This window comes from Pezoporus wallicus, unplaced genomic scaffold (genome assembly GCF_028554395.1).
Source record: "Pezoporus wallicus isolate ANWC-B61680 ecotype Strahan unplaced genomic scaffold, APGP_CSIRO_Pwel_v1 contig_749, whole genome shotgun sequence".
NCBI classification, from domain to species: Eukaryota; Metazoa; Chordata; class Aves; order Psittaciformes; family Psittacidae; genus Pezoporus; species Pezoporus wallicus.
Window position 1 is genome coordinate 1,335,734 of NW_026641327.1, and position 22,583 is coordinate 1,358,316.

Consider the following 22,583-nt stretch of genomic DNA (forward strand, 5'->3'; position numbering starts at 1 on the left):
AAAAAAAACATGATTATTTTGCACTTAAGTGCAATAATCTTGAGTGTTGGAAAACAGACAAGGAAAAGCATGGGTAATTTTTATTACAGACAGTCAAATATTCCCCAGAAGGGAATTAAGTGTATTCAGAACAGTGAATGTGAATGAGTAAGACAAAGCCAAACACCACTGAAACAGTGTGTCTGTTTCTTTTTACTTAATTGCCATCAACAAAGAAACTAGTTCCTTGGAAGTCTGATATTAGTAGCTCTCTTTGTATAGTGGAAATTATGCAAATCTTACCTCAGAGAACCTTTGTACATCCTGAGTTAAAGTTCCTACTCTCTTCCACTGATAATATTTGAGTAACTTCAAGATTGCTGGATTCACTGCATTATCAGATGGCACTGTCCGGAAGAAATAAGGATATTTTTTCTTATCAGCCAACTCTGGGGTTGTTGCTGCAAATGAGAGCTGAAAAAATGAAACAACAAAAAAATTAAAGTCACCATAAATCATCTAGCAGCCAGAAGAAAAACTTTGTTCTTCTCAGTGCAACAAGACACAATCCACATATTACAGTCATGTAGAGAATTTTCATCATCATACAGTTTGGGAGTGCTACCCGCACCATTTACTCATTTACTTTTAATGGGATTTTTGAACTATCTTAACCCTATAAAACACCTGCTACAAAATAAACCAGGGGATCTTCAAAGTCAGGGTGTAAAATCCTCTGTTTGAGATCAAGCATCTTAGAGCACAAAGCAAGAAGCTCTAAGGGAATAAAACTCTATGATGACCTTAACAGCTTCCTTCTACGTTCTCTTCATAAAAGTTGAGAATAGCTGTAAGGGGATATTCTCAAACTCTTATATATCTATCTTTAAATGAGAGGATGAACCTCTAGTAGTACTTTTTCCTATCTTCAGGTAATAAAACTGCTCCAGGCAGCAGAAAAAGAGAAAACAATTATGGCAGCCAAGGCTGCAGCTGAGAATTTTATCTGGCTTCCAGTTTCCTCCACTGAAGCAGGCCCCTGTGAACTGTGTCATCAAAGGGGACTCAGTGGCTAATTCTACATGTCTGAAAACACCAGAATTTCTACATGGTTTGAGAATGCTTATAATTAAAGAAAACTCTCTCAACACACGCATACAAGCACAAAACCAAACTGAAAACTTCACTGAATTCTTCTGCTCAAGTTAAAGGCAGTATATCTTTGTCAATGTTTTTCAGGCAGTGTCAGGAAGAGAATGACTGCATATTCACTTTTTGAAAATACTCTCGTTCCAAAGACACTTGTGGTTGTTCCATCCAGTATTTTTAGGTTACTAGGAATGTGTTTCTCAAGTGTTTTTTTTTCAGCTCTGGATAGCAGTTAAAGGGTTTCTTTTAAGTACTGATTTAATGCAAATTGGTGTGACTGTCCACAAATAATATCCCTAATACAGTTATATTAAGTCTGTCCAACTCAATAGAGAGTCAGAAATGCAGGCAAATTCAAGACTATATAAGTACATACAAGCACAGTATTAGCATATACACTATACACATTTTCTTCAATCAACCATTCAGTATATTTGGGACAAATACTCTTTTTTAAGATTCCAAATAGACAAATTTAACCTGAAATAACAGTTCTAACCTTTTCTTCATGTTATAAAGTATAGATTCAGCCTGGCAGAGACAGGACTGTTTGACAGTTTGCCCAGAGAAGTTCTGGCTGCCCCATCCCTGAAGTGCTCAAGGGCAGCTGGATGGGATTTTGAGCAACCTGGTCTACTAGGAGGTCTCTCTGGAGTGCCAGGGTGTTGGAACTAGGTGATCTTTAAGGTCCCTTCAGACCCAAGCCATTCTATGATTTTATGATTTTAGACTCACAAAGAACATATTGCATTGTTATAATCACCTGAATATAATTTCCTAACTAAAAGCCCTGTTATCCAAACAACTTAAAGTGTGCCTAGCTGGACAGTTTATACTATACTATTGAAAAAGAGATTCTTTCTGTTCACCAATCAACAGCTAGAGAACATTGTTTTTAAGACATTCTACTGCTATGTAATTCCAAGGTAAAGCACTTTTAGTACAGCAACTGTTCTTTTATTAGATTTTATGAAAGAAAAAAAGAAAAGTGCAATATGAGGTACTGTAATACCGTCATCTTGATTTTCCAAAACCATATTGGTTGGCTCACTTAGAGTTTTATGACATTTAGTATTCAGTAATGAGTTTGCAAAGAGCCAATTTCAAGAGAAAAAGAATGAAGGTCTGCCAGGTAGACCTAGCCAGCTTTTCTGTCTAGCCTTGTAACGCTGAACTCCATGTACCCATTGCACAATGAAATGGGACATAAGGAACTCTATCTCTAATAAAGAGGACTTTAAAAATCCACCATGAAGAGGAATGTCTCTCAGCAGCCTGGTGACTGCAAAGGACTTGCTTTTCAAGTTGTTATGGTTTTGGACCAACTGTAATTTGATTCTTAAGAAAAAGAAGTAAGGAGCGATGCTGAAATAACAATAGCGACAAGCAACATCATCAAGGTTCACCGAACTCAGGTTTACAGACTGAACAGTAATTTTTTCTTATCAGAAGTACAAAAAGCCTTAGTAATGAGGAGCACCTCTGTATCTGTGAGCTAGCTTTAGGATGAAGATCTGTGATATAAGCAAGGCAATTCAGATCCATCCTTTGACGTTTTAGTGGCATTAAGTACCTAAATTAGTATTTTAATTCCCCAAATTTCCTTGGGAAACAGTGAAGCAAAACCTTACCTCTTCTCATTGATTAAAGAAAGATGAAGAAGACTCATAACTTAGATTTCTGAGCCATGTAAAGTGAAATGAGATGAGATGAAACCAGATTTATGCGTAATACTAATGACACCCGAATTACAAAAGAACATTATTTTCTTTTTCAAGGAAGGTTTTATTAAAATATAAAAAGGGAAACATTCATCCTCAAGCAATTCTTGGAATGTAGGTTAGGTTCAGAGGCCTTTCTTTCAAATATCACATATACCATGGTTGGTCTCATTCTGCATCACTTTGCCATATTAAACTATTAATAAGAAACTCAAGAGAGATGGACAGATAACCTAAAATAGTTATGTCTGTCCTTGGGTTTTATTTTTGTTTTGGTTTTTTTTTTTCTCCTTCTTTCGCACAGAAGTTAAGTCATTGAAAATATTGAACTTTTCACAAAATTGTCCCTATGAGAGTTTGGAGACATGCAATGAACTTAAGTAAAAAGTCATCAGCACTCAGTATTCTGCTTTGAGAAGAAGAAAGATGGAAAAGGACAAAACTCATTATATTTCTTGAAATGGTAATGAAAGACAAAAAAAAAAGTTTTTTTTTTAAATTGACATAAAATAGAGGACACAGTGGACATATACCAGGTAATATATCATAATTGTGTGTGTGCTGTTTGTGTATATGCATATGCATAAGCAAACTGGCTTCCTACGTGTGTGTACACATATCTATTGAAAAAAGAAAATCTATAATATACATATTAGAGATATCTATCAGTTTGAATACTGTCAGAAAAACTGAAGCTTTTTCTCAGGTTACCCCTGAGAAATCTCTCTTTAGAACATCTGCTTACAGCTGGATACAATTTGTATATGCTATGACTCACATGGAGATTTTGGAGATTAAACAGTTTAAAACATTTAAATAGAAAATAAGTTTTACCTTTTCAAGTAAGCATATTAACTGTAGTACAAAATGAGAAACAAATAGACAAGGTATTGAAAAATGAATGTTTATTTCTTCATAAAAGGTATAATTTAGGGAAAGTTCTGTTGCCTTAATATCACTATTGTCTGTTCAAATTCTGAAATGAAATACAAAGTATTTTAACAGCAAAAATGCACTGTTTATGACTTTTTAAATTATTCTTATTGCTTGTGTGATCACTATATAAGTGGATTATAGTTAGCAGAATTTCATCAGAATGCATTTTGTCTGCACATATTAAAGAAAAACAAGAATGTTAATGCATAGAGTCAATATAAAAGGAATCAGTGCAAAAGACTTTTGAGTACTTCACCTGAAGTTAATTTACTTATGCAATGTTTAGCTTACCGTGACGTTCTCCCTGTAATATACTACACAGACCATGCAGGAGCAAAATCACAGCTAACTAGAGAGGTCCATAAAGCCCACTGAAGTCAGTGCCAGAATTTCCACTAACTTAGAATCCAGATTTCAAGCCTGTTATCTGAGTACCTGGAAATCAGATCTAGCTAATGAGATTTAACTACACTCATATAATTTTAACTCTCTAAGTCATTGTGGTATTTTGCAGTATGTCTAGACTCAGATCTGTAGTCTTGCAGATTCTTCTGTTTGAAAGATAAATAGATGGCTGGCTCAAAAGTGAGCTGAACAGTTGTGCTTCATTTCTAGAAAAAGAGAAGCAGAGCAGAAACACAGCTAATGGCTTTATCCTACTCTGTGAATAGAAAGGAAGCAATTAATAACAGTTCTGGAACGGGTCCAAAGAAAAATAATTCAGGAAATGATGTGACTTAGAAAACAACAAAAGATTAAAAGTGATGGGGAAAGGAAACAATAACATTGTGTGTGTAGAAGAATGCTTTATGGTAAAGAATTATGAAGTCATAAAATGTAGGATATTTTTTGTACTAAAAAAAAAAATGAAATTATCCAAAATTGAAAAAGACAATGAGACAGATTTTACTTAAGAAAAAAAAAAAAACAACAAAAAAAAAAACACCCCACAACAAAAAACAAATGCAAACAACCAACCAAACATTATTCCACAGAAGTCAAGGAAATTTCTTTAGCTTCAAGCTGAGAGTGAAAGTAGAATTTGATAATAGAGAGGACAGCAGGGAGACAATATGATAAAACTATTATGAGAAATGCTTCAGCCTATTATGACAGATGGCTAGGCTAAGGAATTTGAACTGGTGGACTTTGCTGAAAAGCTGAAAAATATACAGAAGGATTTTATTAATGTGTTGGGGTTTGGATTTTTGTTTGTTTGTTTTTTTGTCATGTACATGCTTGGATCCATCAAATTTTCTTCAGAAAGATGATGCTTTTTGAAAAAGGAAAATATCAATTTTGCAGTAAATCCATAGTTTCATGGAAGGGACAGTAGATAAAGTGAGATGGAAAAAATATAAGTATGTTAAAGTGTAGAAAAGAACAATTTTGCAGAAGGGGAGTAAAAGCTCTATAACCCTGTGTTAAGCTGAAATGAGGCGTGGTATCACAGTATCACAGTATGTTAGAGATTGGAAGGGACCTCGAAAGATCATCTAGTCCAATCCCCCTGCCGGAGCAGGAACACCTAGATAATGTTACACAGGAATGCGTCCAGGCGGGTTTTGAATGTCTCCAGGGAAGGAGACTCCACAACCTCCCTGGGCAGCCTGTTCCAGTGTTCCGTCACCCTCACTGAGAAGAAGTTTCTTCTCAAGTTTAAGTGGAACCTCTTGTGTTCCAGTTTGTACCCATTACCCCTTGTCCTATCATTGTTTGCCACTGAGTAGAGCCTGGCTCCGTCCTCGGACACTCCCCCTTTATATATTTATAGACACTGATAAGGTCACCCCTCAGTCTCCTCTTCTCCAAACTATAGAGACCCAGCTCCCTCAGTCTTTCCTCATAAGGGAGGTGTTCCACTCCCTTAATCATCTTTGTTGCCCTGCGCTGGACTCTCTCCAGCAGCTCCCTGTCCTTCTTGAACTGAGGGGCCCAGAACTGGACACAATACTCCAGATGGGGTCTCACCAGGGCAGAGTAGAGGGGAAGGAGGACCTCTCTCGACCTACTAACCACCGCCCTTCTAATACACCCCAGGATGCCATTGGCCTTCTTAGCCACAAGGGCACAGTGTTGGCTCATGGTCATCCTGTTGTCCACTAGTACCCCCAGGTCCCTCTCCCCTACACTGCTCTCTAACAGGTCATTCCCCAACCTATACTGGAACCTGGGGTTGTTCCTGCCCAGATGCAGGACTCTACACTTTCCCTTGTTATATTTCATCAAGTTACTCCCTGCCCAACTCTCCAGCCTATCCAGGTCTCGCTGGATGGCAGCACAGCCTTCTGGTGTATCAGCCACTCCTCCCAGCTTAGTGTCATCAGCAAACTTGCTGATAGTACACTCAATTCCCTCATCTAAATCATTGATGAATATATTAAATAATACCGGTCCCAGTACTGACCCTTGAGGCACTCCACTAGTTACAGGCCTCCAACTAGACTCAGCCCCATAGACTACAGGTAGATTAATTAATTAATCTACCTCTACTAGGTAGATTAAATCAAGGACATCAATCTAAAGTGCTTTCAAGTTAAAGCAAGAACGTTCCTATTTGAGGAAGTAACAGTGAAAGAAAGACATAGAAGCAGGAAGGGTTAGGTGAAAATGGGATGCAACACTAATGAAATCAGTGAGAAATGAGGAGCTCTGAAAGAGAGGATGGGCATTTAGAAAGCTGAAACAAAATTAGAAAAGGATGCAACATTATATAGAGAGTGTATCTATGACCTGTAGAAGTCCAACCAGTTGGAAGCTGGAGGGCTGAAGGCACACTGCTGCCCCAAGAACTGCAGAGGGAAGGGAAACCACCAGAAACGGCAGACAGTCTCTGGTATTTGGTTGTTTCATTATCTGTAGGAAGCATTTATGTTTAAGTTTTCACACTGTGATGGTGTACAGAAGACTGAAAATATAAGCAAGCCTATCTATCCCTGGGATAAATAGTCACTCTCATCTAAGGCAACAGGTCTGCTCAGGAGCCACATTTATCTAAGACGGTATTAGCTAACGGAAATCAGTAACAGAAACCCTTAGCAAACCTGTAGGTCTGTAGAACCAGTAGGGCAGGAAACCGCACCCCCCTCATAAAGCAGAGTGGCCCTTAGAGCAGGCTAGATGATCAGAAACACCTCTCTCCCACAGCAAACTCCCCAGGAGCTCAAAGGAGGAGCCTGACATCTGGCAGAAGGTCCTAGAGCATCTGGATATGTCAATCCCACACTGAGAATGAGGTGTTACTCTCCCCACTTGTTTCTCTCTCCAAAGGAGAAGGCTGTGGAAAAGAAAAGGTACACTCTGCACTTGTGGAGTGCTATACGTTGGGGGGGGGGGGGGGGGGGTTGGGGGGGGTGGTACGTGGGGAGAAGCACCTTAGGTAACAGGGTAATCTCCCTTCATTAAAATGTCATCTGCTGTGACAACTGTTTCATGTTTGCAGGTAGAGAAAATTATATTATTGAGCACCAGAGGGATTAGCTTAATTTTCCTAGGCTTCTGCACTGTGGCTTGTACAAGTATTTTAATAATGATCCCTAGAAATTCAAACCAGCCCCTAGTTGTTGCAAAAGTAGTCTTGATGGAGAACTTCTTATATATGGCAGATATCACCTGTATTTCCTGTACCTTTTCTAGAAAGCTAGATTCTGCTGACAAATCAGCGCTGCTAAACAGGATATACACTCCTGATTCAACTGGTGATATGAACTATTATCATTGTAACTAAGATTTCATGCCATGTATGTTTAGATACAAAGCAATATATTCTGTGAAAAATTAAAATGTAAATAATTTATTCCAAAATGAAGACAGAATGTCATAAAGCTCCACTGAAAATACACTTACAATGGCATAGGATTGCACCCATAGAAACTTGCCATAGGAAAATAACAAGGACAAAACTCAGGAAGATGATAATTTGCAGCAATGTGTGCTTTTGACACTATACACCATTCCTTTGTGTGCCTTGCCAGGAGTTCTAGTGCTTTGACAAGCCTGTGCCAACAATAATAATACTCGAGAGTGGGCATGTGATGACTTGATGGTCCCAGGAGCTACAAGGACCAGAATGGAAAATAATGAATAATGAAGACTTAAAAAGATTTGCCTGCTGCAACTCTTGAAACAGCACTAGATGATGTCGCATATGAGTTAAACAATATACTCTTAACTCAAAGATCATAGCATAACAGTTAAATTGTATTTTCAATTGAATAGTTACTGATGTTTTGTAATAAATATTAAAAGACACAAAATATAAAAACCTAAGTTAAACATTAATTCACTACTTAAAGATTAACAGCAACCTTAGTATAGAAGCCAACTTGCCCAGGTGTGAAGAACTACCACTGACCTTGATCTTACTACTAGTCAAGTTATGAATAAATTTTAATACAATAGCAGTACTTGGAATAAGGAAATAGCGACATATAATCCAGAAGAATATTAAAGAGAACCTTAAGAAATACATGATAGTATGTGAAGTATGAAAGTGATATATTACACTGCTCCTTCCCATCCCAACGGACAAAATGTATCGTCTACATTTGATGAATGATTTAGAGAAAAAGTACGTGGAAATAATATTGCAAAGATGGTCAAAAACACCTATGTTTTTGGCAGATATTTCAACACAAGAAGCTAAATGCAACAATTTCATTGACAGAAGTCCTTCGTAGATCTTCAAAGAGGCTGAAAACAACACAGTAATAAAGATCAAGAAATGAAGATATGTTTCTTGAGAATCTGCTCACACAGCTGCTGGTGTTAAGTGTCTGTATATACACAGTAAATTAGCTGGTTTTGAACCAGACCTACGAATCAAAGTGGCAAGCTGTACTCTGATCCTGACCCCTAAATAGAACAGGTAACACACTAACATTAATTGAACAAAAAAAGAAGAAGGACTAAAGGAGAAAACACTAACAAGAAATTATACTCTTCCAGCAGTAATAAATCAGGTACATTTTTACCTGTCATAAACACTCTTAAATATTTACTTGAATGAAAGCTCTGGAGACTCCACCATACTTACATTCAGAAGACTTTACAGGATTGGACAAACTTCAGTGCTATAACAAATACAACTAATGATCATTGAAAAAATATTCTGTTAACTCTGTATGGGCTTTCATTATGACATTTGCAAGAGCAAAATGGAAGTCTAGGAGAATATATATGATGACTTACTAGCTGGCGCATGGGCAGTATGCCTCAACCAAATGGGAACCATAAAAATACGCACTGTATTAAGCGCACTGGACAAGAATTGATCTTGAGAACGAACATCCCTTTCATCACCCATAACACATTACCCATCTGATTAGAGCTACTGTTCCTTTTAAAAATCAGATGTTTTGCCAAATACTCCTGCTCAGTATCATCTGCCGTTACCTTCATTAATTCTGTGTCTGAAATTGCTTCCACTGACTGCCTTTTGGCACCTGGGAGTTTCCAGAAAAAGCACTTCCAGCTGGTCTCAAGGTTGGAAGGCACCCGCCTCCACACTGATGGCATTCCAGTGAATTAATCCAATCACAATAAGACTGATATTCAGCTGCATGCTGCTCTAGAGACATTTCAGGAAGCAATTCTGGCTACTGAATGAATCAATATTTTTGGGGATGGAAAATGGTTTAGATAAAATAAAATCCATATGAGGAGTACTTCAGCTAAAAAATGTGTGCCTATAGGAAAGGAACATCCAGCCCTGTTTGCTTCCTGCTTGAGTAGCCTGACCTACTCCCAGCATGACTCAGTAGGGACTACAGATGCCTGAATGCAAGAAGTAAAAACCAAGCGAGAGTTTGGTCTTTTGGTGGTAAAACACTCTACTCTGATAAAGTCTGTGGGCAATGTTAAAGAGTAGTGATTGAATTGTTCATCAGTTGAGGGCTTTTTATTGTCTTCAAGCAATGGAGAAGATACATACTAGCTAAAAATTGTAGCAGATGTGCTGAGAAAAAAAAATGAAGACAATTATCTAGATATTAGTATTACTGCTTCACCTGCCTCTTGGGCTGAAAGATTAAAACATCCACCCATCTGTTCATACCAGCCAGAGCCTACATTTAAGAACTTCTTAGGGAAAAAAAAAAAAAGTTTAATGAATTCCTAGAACAACTTTTCAGGTGAAAAGAAAATAAAACAGTTATTAGTGTTCAGAGAAGAACAAACTTATAGATGAAATCCAAGCCATGGGATTCACTGTAAGGTCTAATAAATACTGCCTAAAAAACTTAATGCATTCAACTTACTCCCGAGATGTGCCAAGGAAGTATATCATGCAGTTATGGAGGGTGTCCTTCAGTTCAGTGCAACCAGTAGTTGATAGAGACTACAACTTATTGTTTCTGTAGGTAGCCAGCCGAACAGGAGGTAAAATGATCTCATACAGATTACCCCATCCGCAAGTAAAAGTTCAGCATTCAGTTTAACTTGATTCTTTCAGTATTAATGGAAAATAAACAACTGCTATCTCCTTTTCAATGCTTTATTTCTTCTGACCACACATTTAGAAAAGGTCTATCACAGTCTGATGCAGACCTTTAAAAAAAAAGAGTACTTAGGGAATAACCGTGGCAATTGTTAAATTCTTTTTCACTCTCCAGAAAATATTTTCAGATCCATGTTGGGCACAAATCATTTACACCTAACACACATGTCCTGCTTACTGCTAGACCAGAATATTGAAATTAAATGGCAGATCTACAGAAGTTGCTGAAAAATTTGTTTTCATTTCCAAACTGAATAAAAGACAAAACCTTTTGAGCATTTTCATAATAAAACTGCACTGCAAAAGAGGGCTGTATATCATTGTCTGTCACACTCAGTTGCTTAGCATTTGGCTACTGGCCTGGATCAGACCAGAATTCAGCTTCAAATCCCAGCTCTGCTTCAGTCACGGCACTGTTGTTCAACCTAAATCAAGCAGAATCTCCTACACTCTTAACCTCTTCCTACATAGCCTCCTAGTCTCTTGCCTATAACAGATCATCCTCAAAATCTAGTGAAAAATGACAACTTCGTAAAACATTTCACCTTTGATAAAATCGTTCCAGACCTATTCACAACAGAATGTTCCTGGCTGGCTGCCCAAAACTATTATCATTCTATAAGTATTGTTTGTCAGACTTCACCCATCTAACATGTTAAATCTACAGCTGTTCTGTCTACATTTGGATTTGAAATATCTATTTTACTATTTTCCTCCCCTTTAAGTGATGAAAAGGAGGATAAAACTTCCCCAATACAAAGATACCTTAATTGTGCAATATGGGGGTGTCTTGTTCTTGTGAGCAAATGAGCCCTATACTCTAATGGAAATGGGCAGAATGACCATTGGTGAGATTTAAGATAAGAATTCCTCAGTTCTTTGTTGAGTGTAGACCCTAATAATGTACATTCGCAATAGTCCCAATTCTGTCCCATCTTTCATTTCTTTTATTGGAAATATAACATCTAAAGAAATAAAGGACACCATGCTCACTCACGGTTTACTGAAATGCTTCGAGAAATAATTTTTCACAGCCCTAAATCATGAATTAGTGGTTGGTTTATTTCTTCATTCTCAGGTTTCAAATCTAAGCAAGAAATCCTGGAATTTCTAAACTGAAACAGGTGACATGCTCACTATGCAATGTAGTGATATATAAATAAGCTGTTTACATGGAGCAGCACAGCAGAGAGATGCCTTATCGGGCCCTGAGAACAATACCCCAGCACTAATTCTGCACTTTGCCTGGCCTAATTTACTTTTTCTTTCAGCTCTATAACTTTTCTGATATCTCAGCACCGCATGCTGCAGTCATGCTCCATCAGAAGTGTTTAAAGTAGTCCGACATCAGTCACCTGGAACTGTACCTTCTCTAATAATGGATAAAGGGAGGTTATGCTATAGAAATCAAGGGCTTGCTGAAGGGCTGATAGTGAAACAAAAAGAATCATGTAACTTTCTTTGCCGACAGACGTTGCCAGCAAAATAAATACTGCTTGCCCAGCAGCAAGGACAACTTGAGTTACATTGCCACATTACAACCTTCAGGAAAAATGCCAATCATAATTATGACTATAATATATTTGACATTAAAATGTCAAATATGTTGGTGATCCTCCTCTAAGAAAAAAACAAGATCACACATACTTTATGGTTTTCTTAATCTGCAGTCAATACAGATTTTAACAAGATGCTTTAGATAGAAAAATATGCATACAAAGCTTTTCAGTAATGCATGCGACTCAAAATGTTCATGCAGATATATTCAGACAACCTAAGTCACAAAACTATTTGTCAACTTAGAGCTGTATTCTGTGGTTTCTAATTTATAAGTGGTTGTAAAAAAGTCTTATGAGGTGTTTTAATCTACTTTTATAAAACAAAAAATGGCAAACAGTCTTGGTCTGAGTACAGTTACAAAACAAAAATCCCTTCCTGAATGTCACTGAGGAAGTAGAAGAAAGTGTGAGTGCTTCCTTACAGCACCAGTGCCTCCAGGACATCAGCTAGTTGTTGCCTGAATAACCCTCAATGTGTTTTTGTCAATACCTATGCCTTGCAGGTCACTTCAGCAGTTACTATTAATTTAATAAACGTTTCTTTATGTCTGCATTTGATTTTAAGTACAGTACTTGCCCCTGGTCTTAGAATGCATGCTGGGTAGAAAGCATTAACATTATCTACACCATTTAAGATTACGCACAATTCAATTAGATCTCTCAACCATTTCTCCTTAGTTGCTGCCATCGTCCTAGTTCCTGCAGGCTGGTAACCGAATGTTTTCTCTAGACCTTATCTTTTTTGTCACTTGTTCCATAAAACTCTTAATTACAATCCCATCTATTCCTGAAAAAAGTCCTTATCAATCTACTTTTCTTCTACTATTTTCCATAACTTACACCAATCCAGGTGAGATAAAAACAGAATTAAATTATTCCACATGCATATATAGTAATTAAGGCAATGTAGCCTTAATTTTTCACATACAAAGAATATCTTTGTGCTTGATCTTTATAATGGAGCCAGGAAAGTGCTTAAGAATATACTTTCATTTTTAATATTTCAAGAGTTATATTGATTTGAGAAAAGGAACTCATATATGAAACTTCATACATGCATTAGAGTTTGGTAGTGCTTATTAGTTTTGGGAGGCTAGTTTAAATATCATCTTTCCTAATTAAATCTCATGTAGTTCATTATTTATTACTCACTTCTCATGTGCAGTGATTAAGCTGTAATTTTTAAAGTCACTTGCCTTTCCTCAATACTCTCATATGCAATCCAGTGGTTTCTGAATCGCCATTTATTTTTATACATTTCTGACCAAATTGTTGTCACACTTGTGCTTTTTTTTCCTTTTGGCTTTTTTTTTTGTGTTTTATTGGATTTTTCTTTGGTTTGCTGTTTTTCTGTTGTTTTTTGTTCAGGTTTTTTTGTTGTCACTGGGGTTTTTTTGTTATTGTTTAACCACACACATATCTTCTGGCTTTGTTTACTTGGCTTTAACAGGTTACTGACATTGGCTTCCATTATTTTGGGCACTTCTGTTGTATTGGCTGAGGAGTCTTTTTCAGCTACTCTTGGACACATTCCTGACAAACGTGAACAAGTCTACTATTTTTACTCCCTCTGTGGGACAAACTCATGATGGGACAAAGAGCAGGGTGAATGGAAAGCATCTTTGACAAAGGTGACCAGTGTGATTCCACATCAGAAAATATAAACTGTTAGTATTTAGCTAAGGATTTCAGAAATCACATTAGTGATCTGGATGGCTTTTCCTCATTATATTGTACTCTGTGCCAACAAACTTTCACTATAAATTTTGAAGTACCTCCCACAGTTAAAATAATGTCAGCTTTAAGAATACATATCAAGACATGTACTAATAACCTATATTAATGCACTGTGCATCTGGGTGATAAAGAAAGTAAGATTAATTATATTCATTGCCTTTTTTACAAGCAGGTTACTCAGAAATTCTCTGAAGTAGAACAGTTAAGTTTGCTAATGATCAGGATACTTTTAATCCCCCCCCCCCCTAAATTTACCTACTGAAAAGAACTATGCCCTTGAGAACTGAGATGCCTGGTGTATTTGATTATTTATACGGTAAGAAAAGATAACAAACCACAAGTAAGAGACCACCTCTCTGACTGAGCAGTAGAAAAAAAAGCTATTTTCCTAACATGCGTATGATATCTTTGCAGGAAGTTCACAAAGTCCTAGAAATTATTAAGCATTCTTTCTTTTTCTTTCTTTTTTTCTTAATATGGTTATCAGATTCATCCAGTTTACTATCAATAAGATACTGGAATTTCCAGCTATTGTTTCTGCCATAGCAGTAGTTTATTTATACCCCAGCTACCTGGACTCCTGATTTTCAACTCGTACAGAGATTCAGATTACTCTGAGCAGAGTACTCCCAGAGTACAGATAAAGAGTGATCAGAAGGTGGCCAGCTTGAATTCAGCCTCTTGACCCATGCCAAAACAAGGCTCTGAAGATAAAAAGCAGGGAGGAAATCCTGGCAGGAAATAAGCAACACTGCAAGAACTGGATAAGAGACTGTGAGATAGATGGAAAAACAGCATGACAGAACAAAAGAGGTGCTGTTCAGTGCACTGAAAAAGGAAGACACACAGTAGGAAAAAAAGAGATGAATAGACCAAAAAGAAACACAGAGACACCGTGTATGGATGCAGTGAACACAAGCAATCTTGGCCTTTCTTATAGAATCATACAATAGTTAGGGTTGGAAAGAACCTTAAGATCATCAAGTTCCAGTGCTCCTGCCATGGGCAGGGACACCTCACACTAAACCATGTCACCCAAGGCTCTCTCCAACCTGGCCTTGAACACCGAGAGCAGAACAGAGGGGCAGGATCACTTCCTTCGACCTGCTGGTCACGCTCCTCTTGATGCAGCACAGGATACGGTTGGCTTTCTGGGCTGCGAGTGCACACTGCTGGTTCATGTTCATTTTCTCATCAACCAACACCTCCAAGTCCTTCTCCACAGGGCTGCTCTGAATCTCTTCTCTGCCCAACCTGTAGCTGTGCCTGGGATTGCTCCAACCCTTGTGTAGGACCTTGCACTTGGCACGGTTAAACTTCATGAGGTTGGCATCAGCCCATCTCACAAGTGTGTCAAGGTCTCTCTGGATGGCATTCCTTCCCTCCAGCGTATCAACCAAACCACACAGCTTGGTGTCATCGGCAAATTTGCTGAGGGCGCACTCAATCCCACTGTCCATGTCACCGACAAAGATGTTGAACAAGACCGGTCCCAACACCAATCCCTGAGGGACACGACTCGTTACTGGTCTCCAGCTAAATATTAGCCATTGACCACAATTCTTTGCTTGTGGCCATCCATCCACTTCTTTATCCACCGAGTGGTCCATCCATCAAATCGACATCTCTCCAATTTAGAGACAAGGATGTTGTGCGGGACAGCGTCAAGTGCTTTGCACAAGTCCAGGTAGATGACATCAACTGCTCTACCCCTGTCCATCAGTTCTGTAGCTCCATCATAGAAGGCCACCAAATTGGTCAGGCAGGATTTCCCCTTAGTGAAGCCATGCTGGCTGTCACCAAGCACCTTGTTGATTCTCATGTGCCTTAGCCTGCCTTCCAGGAGAATCTGCTCCAAGATTTTGCCAGGCACAGAGGTGAGACTGCCTGGTCTGTAATTCCGGGTCATCCATTTCCCCCTTCTTGAAAATGGGGGTTATATTTCCCTTTTTCCAGTCATTGGGAACTTCACCTGACTGCTGTTTTTTCAAATATGATGGACAGTGGCTTAGTAACTTCATTTGCCAGCTCCTTCAAGACCCGCTGATGGATTTCATTAGGTCCCATGGACCTGTGCATGTTCAGGTTCTTAAGACGGTCTTGAACTAGATCCTCTCCCACAGTGGGCCTGAAGTCTTCATTCTCACAGCCTTCAAAGATTTGGGTGGTGTAGCCAGAAAATTTATTTACTTATATTAAAATATACATTTATTAAAATTTATTTATAATCTGCTCAAAACCTGGCTTTGCGAGTACTTGGGCTGATAAATGCAAACACGGGTATCTAACCAGCTGCATGATTACATATCCACATGGTCAACGAAGGAATTTCAGATGTCTACAGCTGCTGAAAAGACCTGGTCACTTGGACCTCAGAGAACAGTAAGCGAAGGACAGCAAATGCTTTCTAAGACAAGATTTTCTTAAGTTTACATGAGGAATTTTACCTCCCAGTATATTAACGGCAGTGTAAAGATTCAAGTTGGACGTGGTTTATATTGGTACATCATAACTTGTATTGACTTGCCTGGAATAAACCTTAAGGTGAAATGAATCACTCCCTAGAAGCATCTGCTTCACACTACTGTAGGCACTAATGGGAGACTATTGTGAGAGTATCAGATGCAGCCACCTACACCACACTTGGCTGAATAAACTCCAGAAAAATCATCAGATCTATACAGATATTAAAGTATGTGAAATACTGAGGGACCTAGAAAGCACCTACACCTGGATTCAGAGCAATGCCAAGCACACCTACAGGCTGGGCAGAGAAGAGATTCAGAGCAGCCCTGTGGAGAAGGACTTGGAGGTGTTGGTTGATGAGAAAATGAACATGAGCTGGCTTCAGTGTACGCTCACATCCCAGAAAGCCAACTGTATCCTGGGCTGCATCAAAAGGAGCATGACCAGCAGGTCGAAGGAGGTGATCCTGCCACTCTGCTCTTGTGAGACCTCACTTGGAGCATTGCATACAGTTTTGGTGTTTCCAACATAAGAAGGACATGGAGCTGTTGGAATGAGTCCAGAGGAGGGCCATGAGGAGGGGACTGGAGTATCTCCTGTGTGAAGATAGGCTGAGAAAGTTGGGGCTGTTCAGCCTGGAGAAGGCTGCGTGAAGACATCATAGCAGCCTTCCAGTATCTAAAGAGGGCCTAAAAGGATGCTGGGGATGTACTCTTCATAAGGTACTGTAGCGATAGGACAAGGGGTAACGGGTTAAAATTTAAAGAGGGGAAGTTTAGGTTAAATATAAGGAAGAAGCTCTTTACTGGGAGGGTGGTGAGGCACTAGAACAGGCTGCCCAAGAAGTGATAAATGCTCCACCCCTGTCAATGTTCAAGGTCATGTTGAATAGGGGCATGGAAGAAGATGATCTTGACCCTAACCATTGCACAGTTCTTTGACACTTCAGCCTCTTAACCCCTGCGGATTTTTAGGTGTTTGATCTCTTTAAAAGTTTAAACTAAACAGTTAAGAAAACTGATCGTGCCTTAATTCTTCAAAAATCATATTAAAAGGACAGATTACTGGACAAATAATAGAATAATAGAATATTTTTGGTTGGAAGGGACCTTCAAAGGCCACCTAGTCCAACCCTCTTGCAATGAGCAGGAACATCTTCAACTAGATCAGATTGCCCAGAACCATATCCAGCCTGGCTCTGAATGTCTCCAGCGATGGTGCATTCACAACCTTTCTGGGCAACCTGTTCCAGTGTTTTACCATGCTCACTGTAAAGATTTTTTTCTTCACATCCAGCCTGAATCTGCCCTCTTTTAGTTTAAACCCATTACCCCTCATCCTATCACAACAAGCCCCGCTAAAAAGTCTCTCCCCATTTTTCTTATAGGCTCTTTTTAAGAACTGAAGGGCCACAATAAGGTTTCCCTGGAGCCTTCTCTCCTCCAGGCTGAACAGCCTCAACACTCTCAGCCTTTCCTCATAGGAGAGGTGCTCCATCCCTCTGATCATTTTTATGGCCCTCCTCTGGACCCTCTCCAACAGGTACATGTCTTTCCTGTACGGAGGACTCAAGAGCTGGACACAGTACTCCAGGTGAGGTCTCACCAGAGCAGTGTAAGTACTGCAACTGAGACCATTTTCCGCTGGGGAGTCAGGCACAATTATCCCCCTATGACAGCCAGCTAAATATGGAAGAGAGGCAGATGGGTCGAAGGCTTTCTCACTGTTTTTTGCACAAAACTATGCACCATAGAGATGAAGTTTCCCTGGAGACAGCAGGAGTCACAACCAAAAAACAAAGCAGAGTAAAGCCTCAAAACATATGGTGTGGAAGTGTTTTGAATTAGTGAGTCCAGAAAAAAAGTGTATGTAAGTATTATACTCTCCTCTACGAGGGCTATAAAATTTGTTGATGGTTTCAGGATGTCATTCAAATTGCAGTTGTTTCAAGTCCTTTTGTGTTAAAGTGATGTCTACTTTCAAATTATTAATCAAATGAAAATGGAATGGCCTCACTGCTGATGGAAAGTATTTTTTTCTGTATTCACGCAGAGTACATATTAATTCAGAAATTTTGACACTATTACTTATTGATGTTACACATAAAGATCAATGCCTATAATTTTCCTATAAAAGACAGCTTCTATTACTCACTGAAAGTAAACCCACATATTTATTCAAGTTCTGAGACTGCAGGACTCAAGTCAGTATGGTGGCTGGAAGGGAGCTGGTCGGAAGGTGTCAGCAGAGGGGGACGACTCCAGAGAGACTACTATAGCTTTCGGGTATTTCTTGGAGCTTGCTTTGGGAAGGTACAGCACTGCTTCACAACAGCTTTTGAAGAGTGAGAGGCCACTCCAATTTTGAGAGGGTGAGTCTGGGAATAGACACGTGCCTCCACTCCATCGCATGCCTTCATACTCCTCCCTTCTCTCCTGCAGTACACATTTGCCTTCTTTTTGAGACCCACAATACAAAGGCACAAAACAGCCATCCTTTTATCCACGGCATAACCTTAACTTGCCTCCTCTTGAGCTGCTCTGAAGAGGAAAGTATCAGAAGCTGTTCATAAAGAAGGTGCAGTAGAAAAGCGAGGGTAGATCAAGCAGGCCAACAACTGAAAGGGCTGGAGAAAATGGTGCCTACCCTGGCTGATCTGACCCTCACTTTCTTCCACAGTGATCTCTCTCCCCAGCTCCTGACCCAATCACCACTGGTCAGTGAAGGAGCAGACACCATAGGGCAGTCGATCCCTGTGTCGCAGCACAGAGGTAAAGCAGGTAGCCCCCCACAGCACCTCTGCTCCTTGCAGCTTTCATCCAAACCTAGCACTAATGGCATGTGCAAAGTGCTGCTGTTGAGTACCACTGGGATTCATAACTGCAGCCTATTGTGAGATGTGAGCTATGCCTGTTGATTCCTGGAAACAAAGTAGTTGTTCATAGTGTCAAATGTTGCCTTCATTCTTATTAAATGAAACTATATTAAAAAAAACAATCCTAAGGATTTTATGCTGTGTAAGATATATATCTATACATCATATAAGGTCACCCCTGATCCTTCTCTTCTCCAGGCTAAACAATCCCAACTCTCTCAGGCTCTCCTTATATGACAGATGCCCAAATGCCTACATCCTTTCAGTTGTCCTTTGATAGGCTTGCTTCAGTATGCCCATGTCTCTCTTGTTATGGAAAGCCTAAACCTAAGCACACCACTACTCCAGATGTGCTCTAGTCAAGACTGAGCAGAGAAGACTCGCATACTTCCCTGGACCTACTGGTAACGCTCTCCTTTGTGCCACCCAGGTGCTGCTGGCCACCTCTGCCACAATGGCACTTTGCTGGCTCCTGTTGATGCCCATGAGGTGCCCTGGGGCCTTTTTCTTAAAGCTCCTTTCCAACCAAACATAACCCAGCATGTACAGGTGAGTACCTGGGGTTTCTTCCTTCCCAAGGACAGGACTTGGCATTTCCTTTTGTTCTGCTTCAGAAAATACTTGGTGGCCAAGATCTCCAGCCTCTTGACATGCCACAGGGAGCACAGTGACCAACTGATATACCACCCAATCCTCCTATTTATGTTATACCTGCAAAATCTCTGAGGTTGTGCTCTGCCCCAAGTCACAGAATCATAGAATGGTTAGGGTTGGAAAAGACCTTAAGATCATCTAGTTCCACCGCCCCTGGCATGGGCAGGGACACCTCACACTAGAAGTCATTACTGAAGATGTTAAGCAGCATTGGCCCCAACATCAACCCTTGTAGTCTAAATACTAAATAATATATTTTGAAATGCTTACATGCATACTTGAATTCTAATCTTTCATCTTCTCTAAATATTCTTGATAAAAATTAATTAAAACAGAAAAATAAAACCAGTGAAAATAAGCAGCCATAAAGATGATTTTTAAAAACCACTAAGGTGCAGTTGCAAGCTAAAGCTCTAAAGCAGAATAATATGTATGGTGTACCCTTTTTTTTCCTCTTTGTCAACAAATTTAATAGAGCAAACACATTATTCTGAATGGATGATGCCCCTTAGCCCTATTATTCATACACAGTTATAGAGAAAATATCTTCACTGAATCTGAACTAACAATGTTCAACCTCAAACCTTTGTATTGCTTCTGTATATGCAGTTACTGTGCAGTATTTCAGGCTCAGGTAGCCAGCTTACTGGCTCATTATTTAGATTTAAAAATCAGTGTTATTTGAGTCATTTAATTCCAATACATGATTTCACAAATGCAAATTTACAAATCCCACAAACGCAGTTACTCATTGCTTCCGCACTCAGAAACTGCCATCCATCTAAGAACTGCAGATAAGAGAGCAGCTTTAGATTTCACCTAAGATAATCAGCCATAAACTTGTTATCATTTCACTCCTCTTCATGAAGCTTGAGAGCTGAAAGACTAAGGGCATGAATGGGAAAAATCCACACAACGCTTAAATGTATTCATTCGGATTTGTTCGATCAGGTTGTTCACAAAGGAAGGCAAACACCTACGCTGGGCTCCATTGCGCCCAAACTACATGCTCTGATTCAAAAAAAGCTTAAGAACAGATTGGGGCAATGGCCATACAAAGTCAGAACAAAGATATACACTGCTATTTCCTTCACCTCTGCACCTGCTCTTTCCAGATATCTGCTCTCTGCTACTGACAATCCCAAAGGAAACTCCCAACCTCCAGAAATTTGTGGCTCACAGATTTCTTTGGATCATTCTGATGTCTTTGTGTTTAATATGCCGCATGCCTGTATTTTTTTTCTCCTTCCATAATTTTCCCTAGTTCATCTACTTTTTGTTGCAACTTTGGCAACAAAAAAAAAAAATACTTTGCATAATAATCCACAGCAAAGAGTTGCACAGTTTAACCATACTTTACTTGAAGAACCATCTTTGCTTTGTTTTTAACCTGTTTCTTTCACATTTCATTTTATACTGTGTAGTTCTTGCTTAGAAAAGAGGGTGAATAAGATACTGGCTTGGTAAAAATTCACAAGATCTTATGACCAACACCATTTTAACTACATGAGCAACACAGTGTGCTTATTGTCATAATAAAAAATATTTGTATTTAATAAGAAAGTTGGGATTTCAAGATCTGAGTACAGTTGCTTAGCAGTCCAAGAATCAGTAAACACAATTTTGGCAGAGACAGTGAAAATATTCCTTCTACTAACAAAAAAGTAGATGCTCTGACCTGTTACGATCCTAGATTAATCAATAATTTTGCTAATCCCATTGGTAATGTTTAGAGACGTTATTATTATTTACGTGCCTTAGAACTTTTATGTACCAACATGACATCTTAAATACTGTAGGACAAGTGGCTGATGCACTGACCTTTTATATGCATACAAACTGTTATCTTTAAAGGCTTATGTTTTTTTACTAAGTTTTCCTATACTCACTGCAGCTTCCTAATCAGAAAACAGAGGGTGGAAGCTGCTGGCACAGTGCTGCAACTCTGTCAGTTCTTAGTTGGAAGCTAAACCTCTAATCCTCAGACTGCTTTCAACTATACCAAGATAGGAAACAACATGGAACTGCTCCCAGGATAAGAACTGTATAAGCGGTTCCCTAAAAGGCCATCCCCACCCCTCCACCGATAAATAGAGAGTACAACTACACTGACAATCCAACCCCATTCTTTCTTGAAAATGCAAGGACAGATATAAATAAAAAAAATAAAAAAAAACAAACCCCAAAAAGCCAAAACCAACCAAACAAAATCAAGTAAAAAAACCCCAAACAACATAACAACCAAAACAAAGCAATTTTAATATTTTCATGTAATAAAACTTATCAGCTAATTTACCAGCAAAAACAACTACATGGGCATTCTAAAATTCCTCAGGTTTTATCTTAGTAATTGGATTTCACCAGAGCCAAGCAAAGACAGACAAAAGAGATGCCGACATGAATCCTGTATTTCAGGGTTTACGGCTGTTACATACATTGCTGGGAAGGCAGCAACGCTTGCAGCCATCAGGAGTCCTGCAGTTCAGTGTTCCTGGGTGTTACAAGCTCCGTCAGGCAGCCCAAGATGCTTCGAGGCTTAACCACCAACTTTGGGGTTCATAGCTATCACAAGCAGTTCCAGCAACTTGGTGGTGCTAGCAATAATTCATTTCACTTAGCAACAAATGCTGACATATGGGTGTTGCTTATGATTTCTGAGGAGCTTTTTGCCAATGCTACCAGCTACCACAGTCAGCTGGTGCTATGGTAATGGGAGATTTAAGACATTTTAAGAACATTTCTAACAGCGGTGCCTAACAACAAAGAGTACCTTTGGCTATAGTAACTGTGTGCACAAACATTGCTAATATGTTGGCAACTTTCCTAACAATAAACAAATGCCTGATACTACCTACATCTGTGGAAGCATTAGTCAGTGCTTCAGATCGCTGGTGCTATGTCAACATGTATAGAGTTTAACAAGCAGTTCTTACAATATCAGGAGATATTGTGCCAGAGCTCTGTGCTGCAGCGAAGTCCCCCAGCGGGGTATATTAGCTCAGGCTCAGCAC

General features: G+C 39.2%; 1 protein-coding gene across 3 annotated transcripts in view; it reads right to left on the bottom strand.

Moving 5' to 3' along the window:
- Window positions 1–22,583, bottom strand: part of GABBR2 (gamma-aminobutyric acid type B receptor subunit 2) — a 445,865-nt gene that overhangs the window by 273,667 nt on the left and 149,615 nt on the right. For all 3 annotated transcript variants that reach the window (XM_057423018.1, XM_057423019.1, XM_057423020.1), the window contains one exon: window positions 283–453. In XM_057423018.1, coding sequence (XP_057279001.1) covers window positions 283–453 — 171 coding nt within the window. The remainder of the gene's footprint in view (window positions 1–282; window positions 454–22,583) is intronic.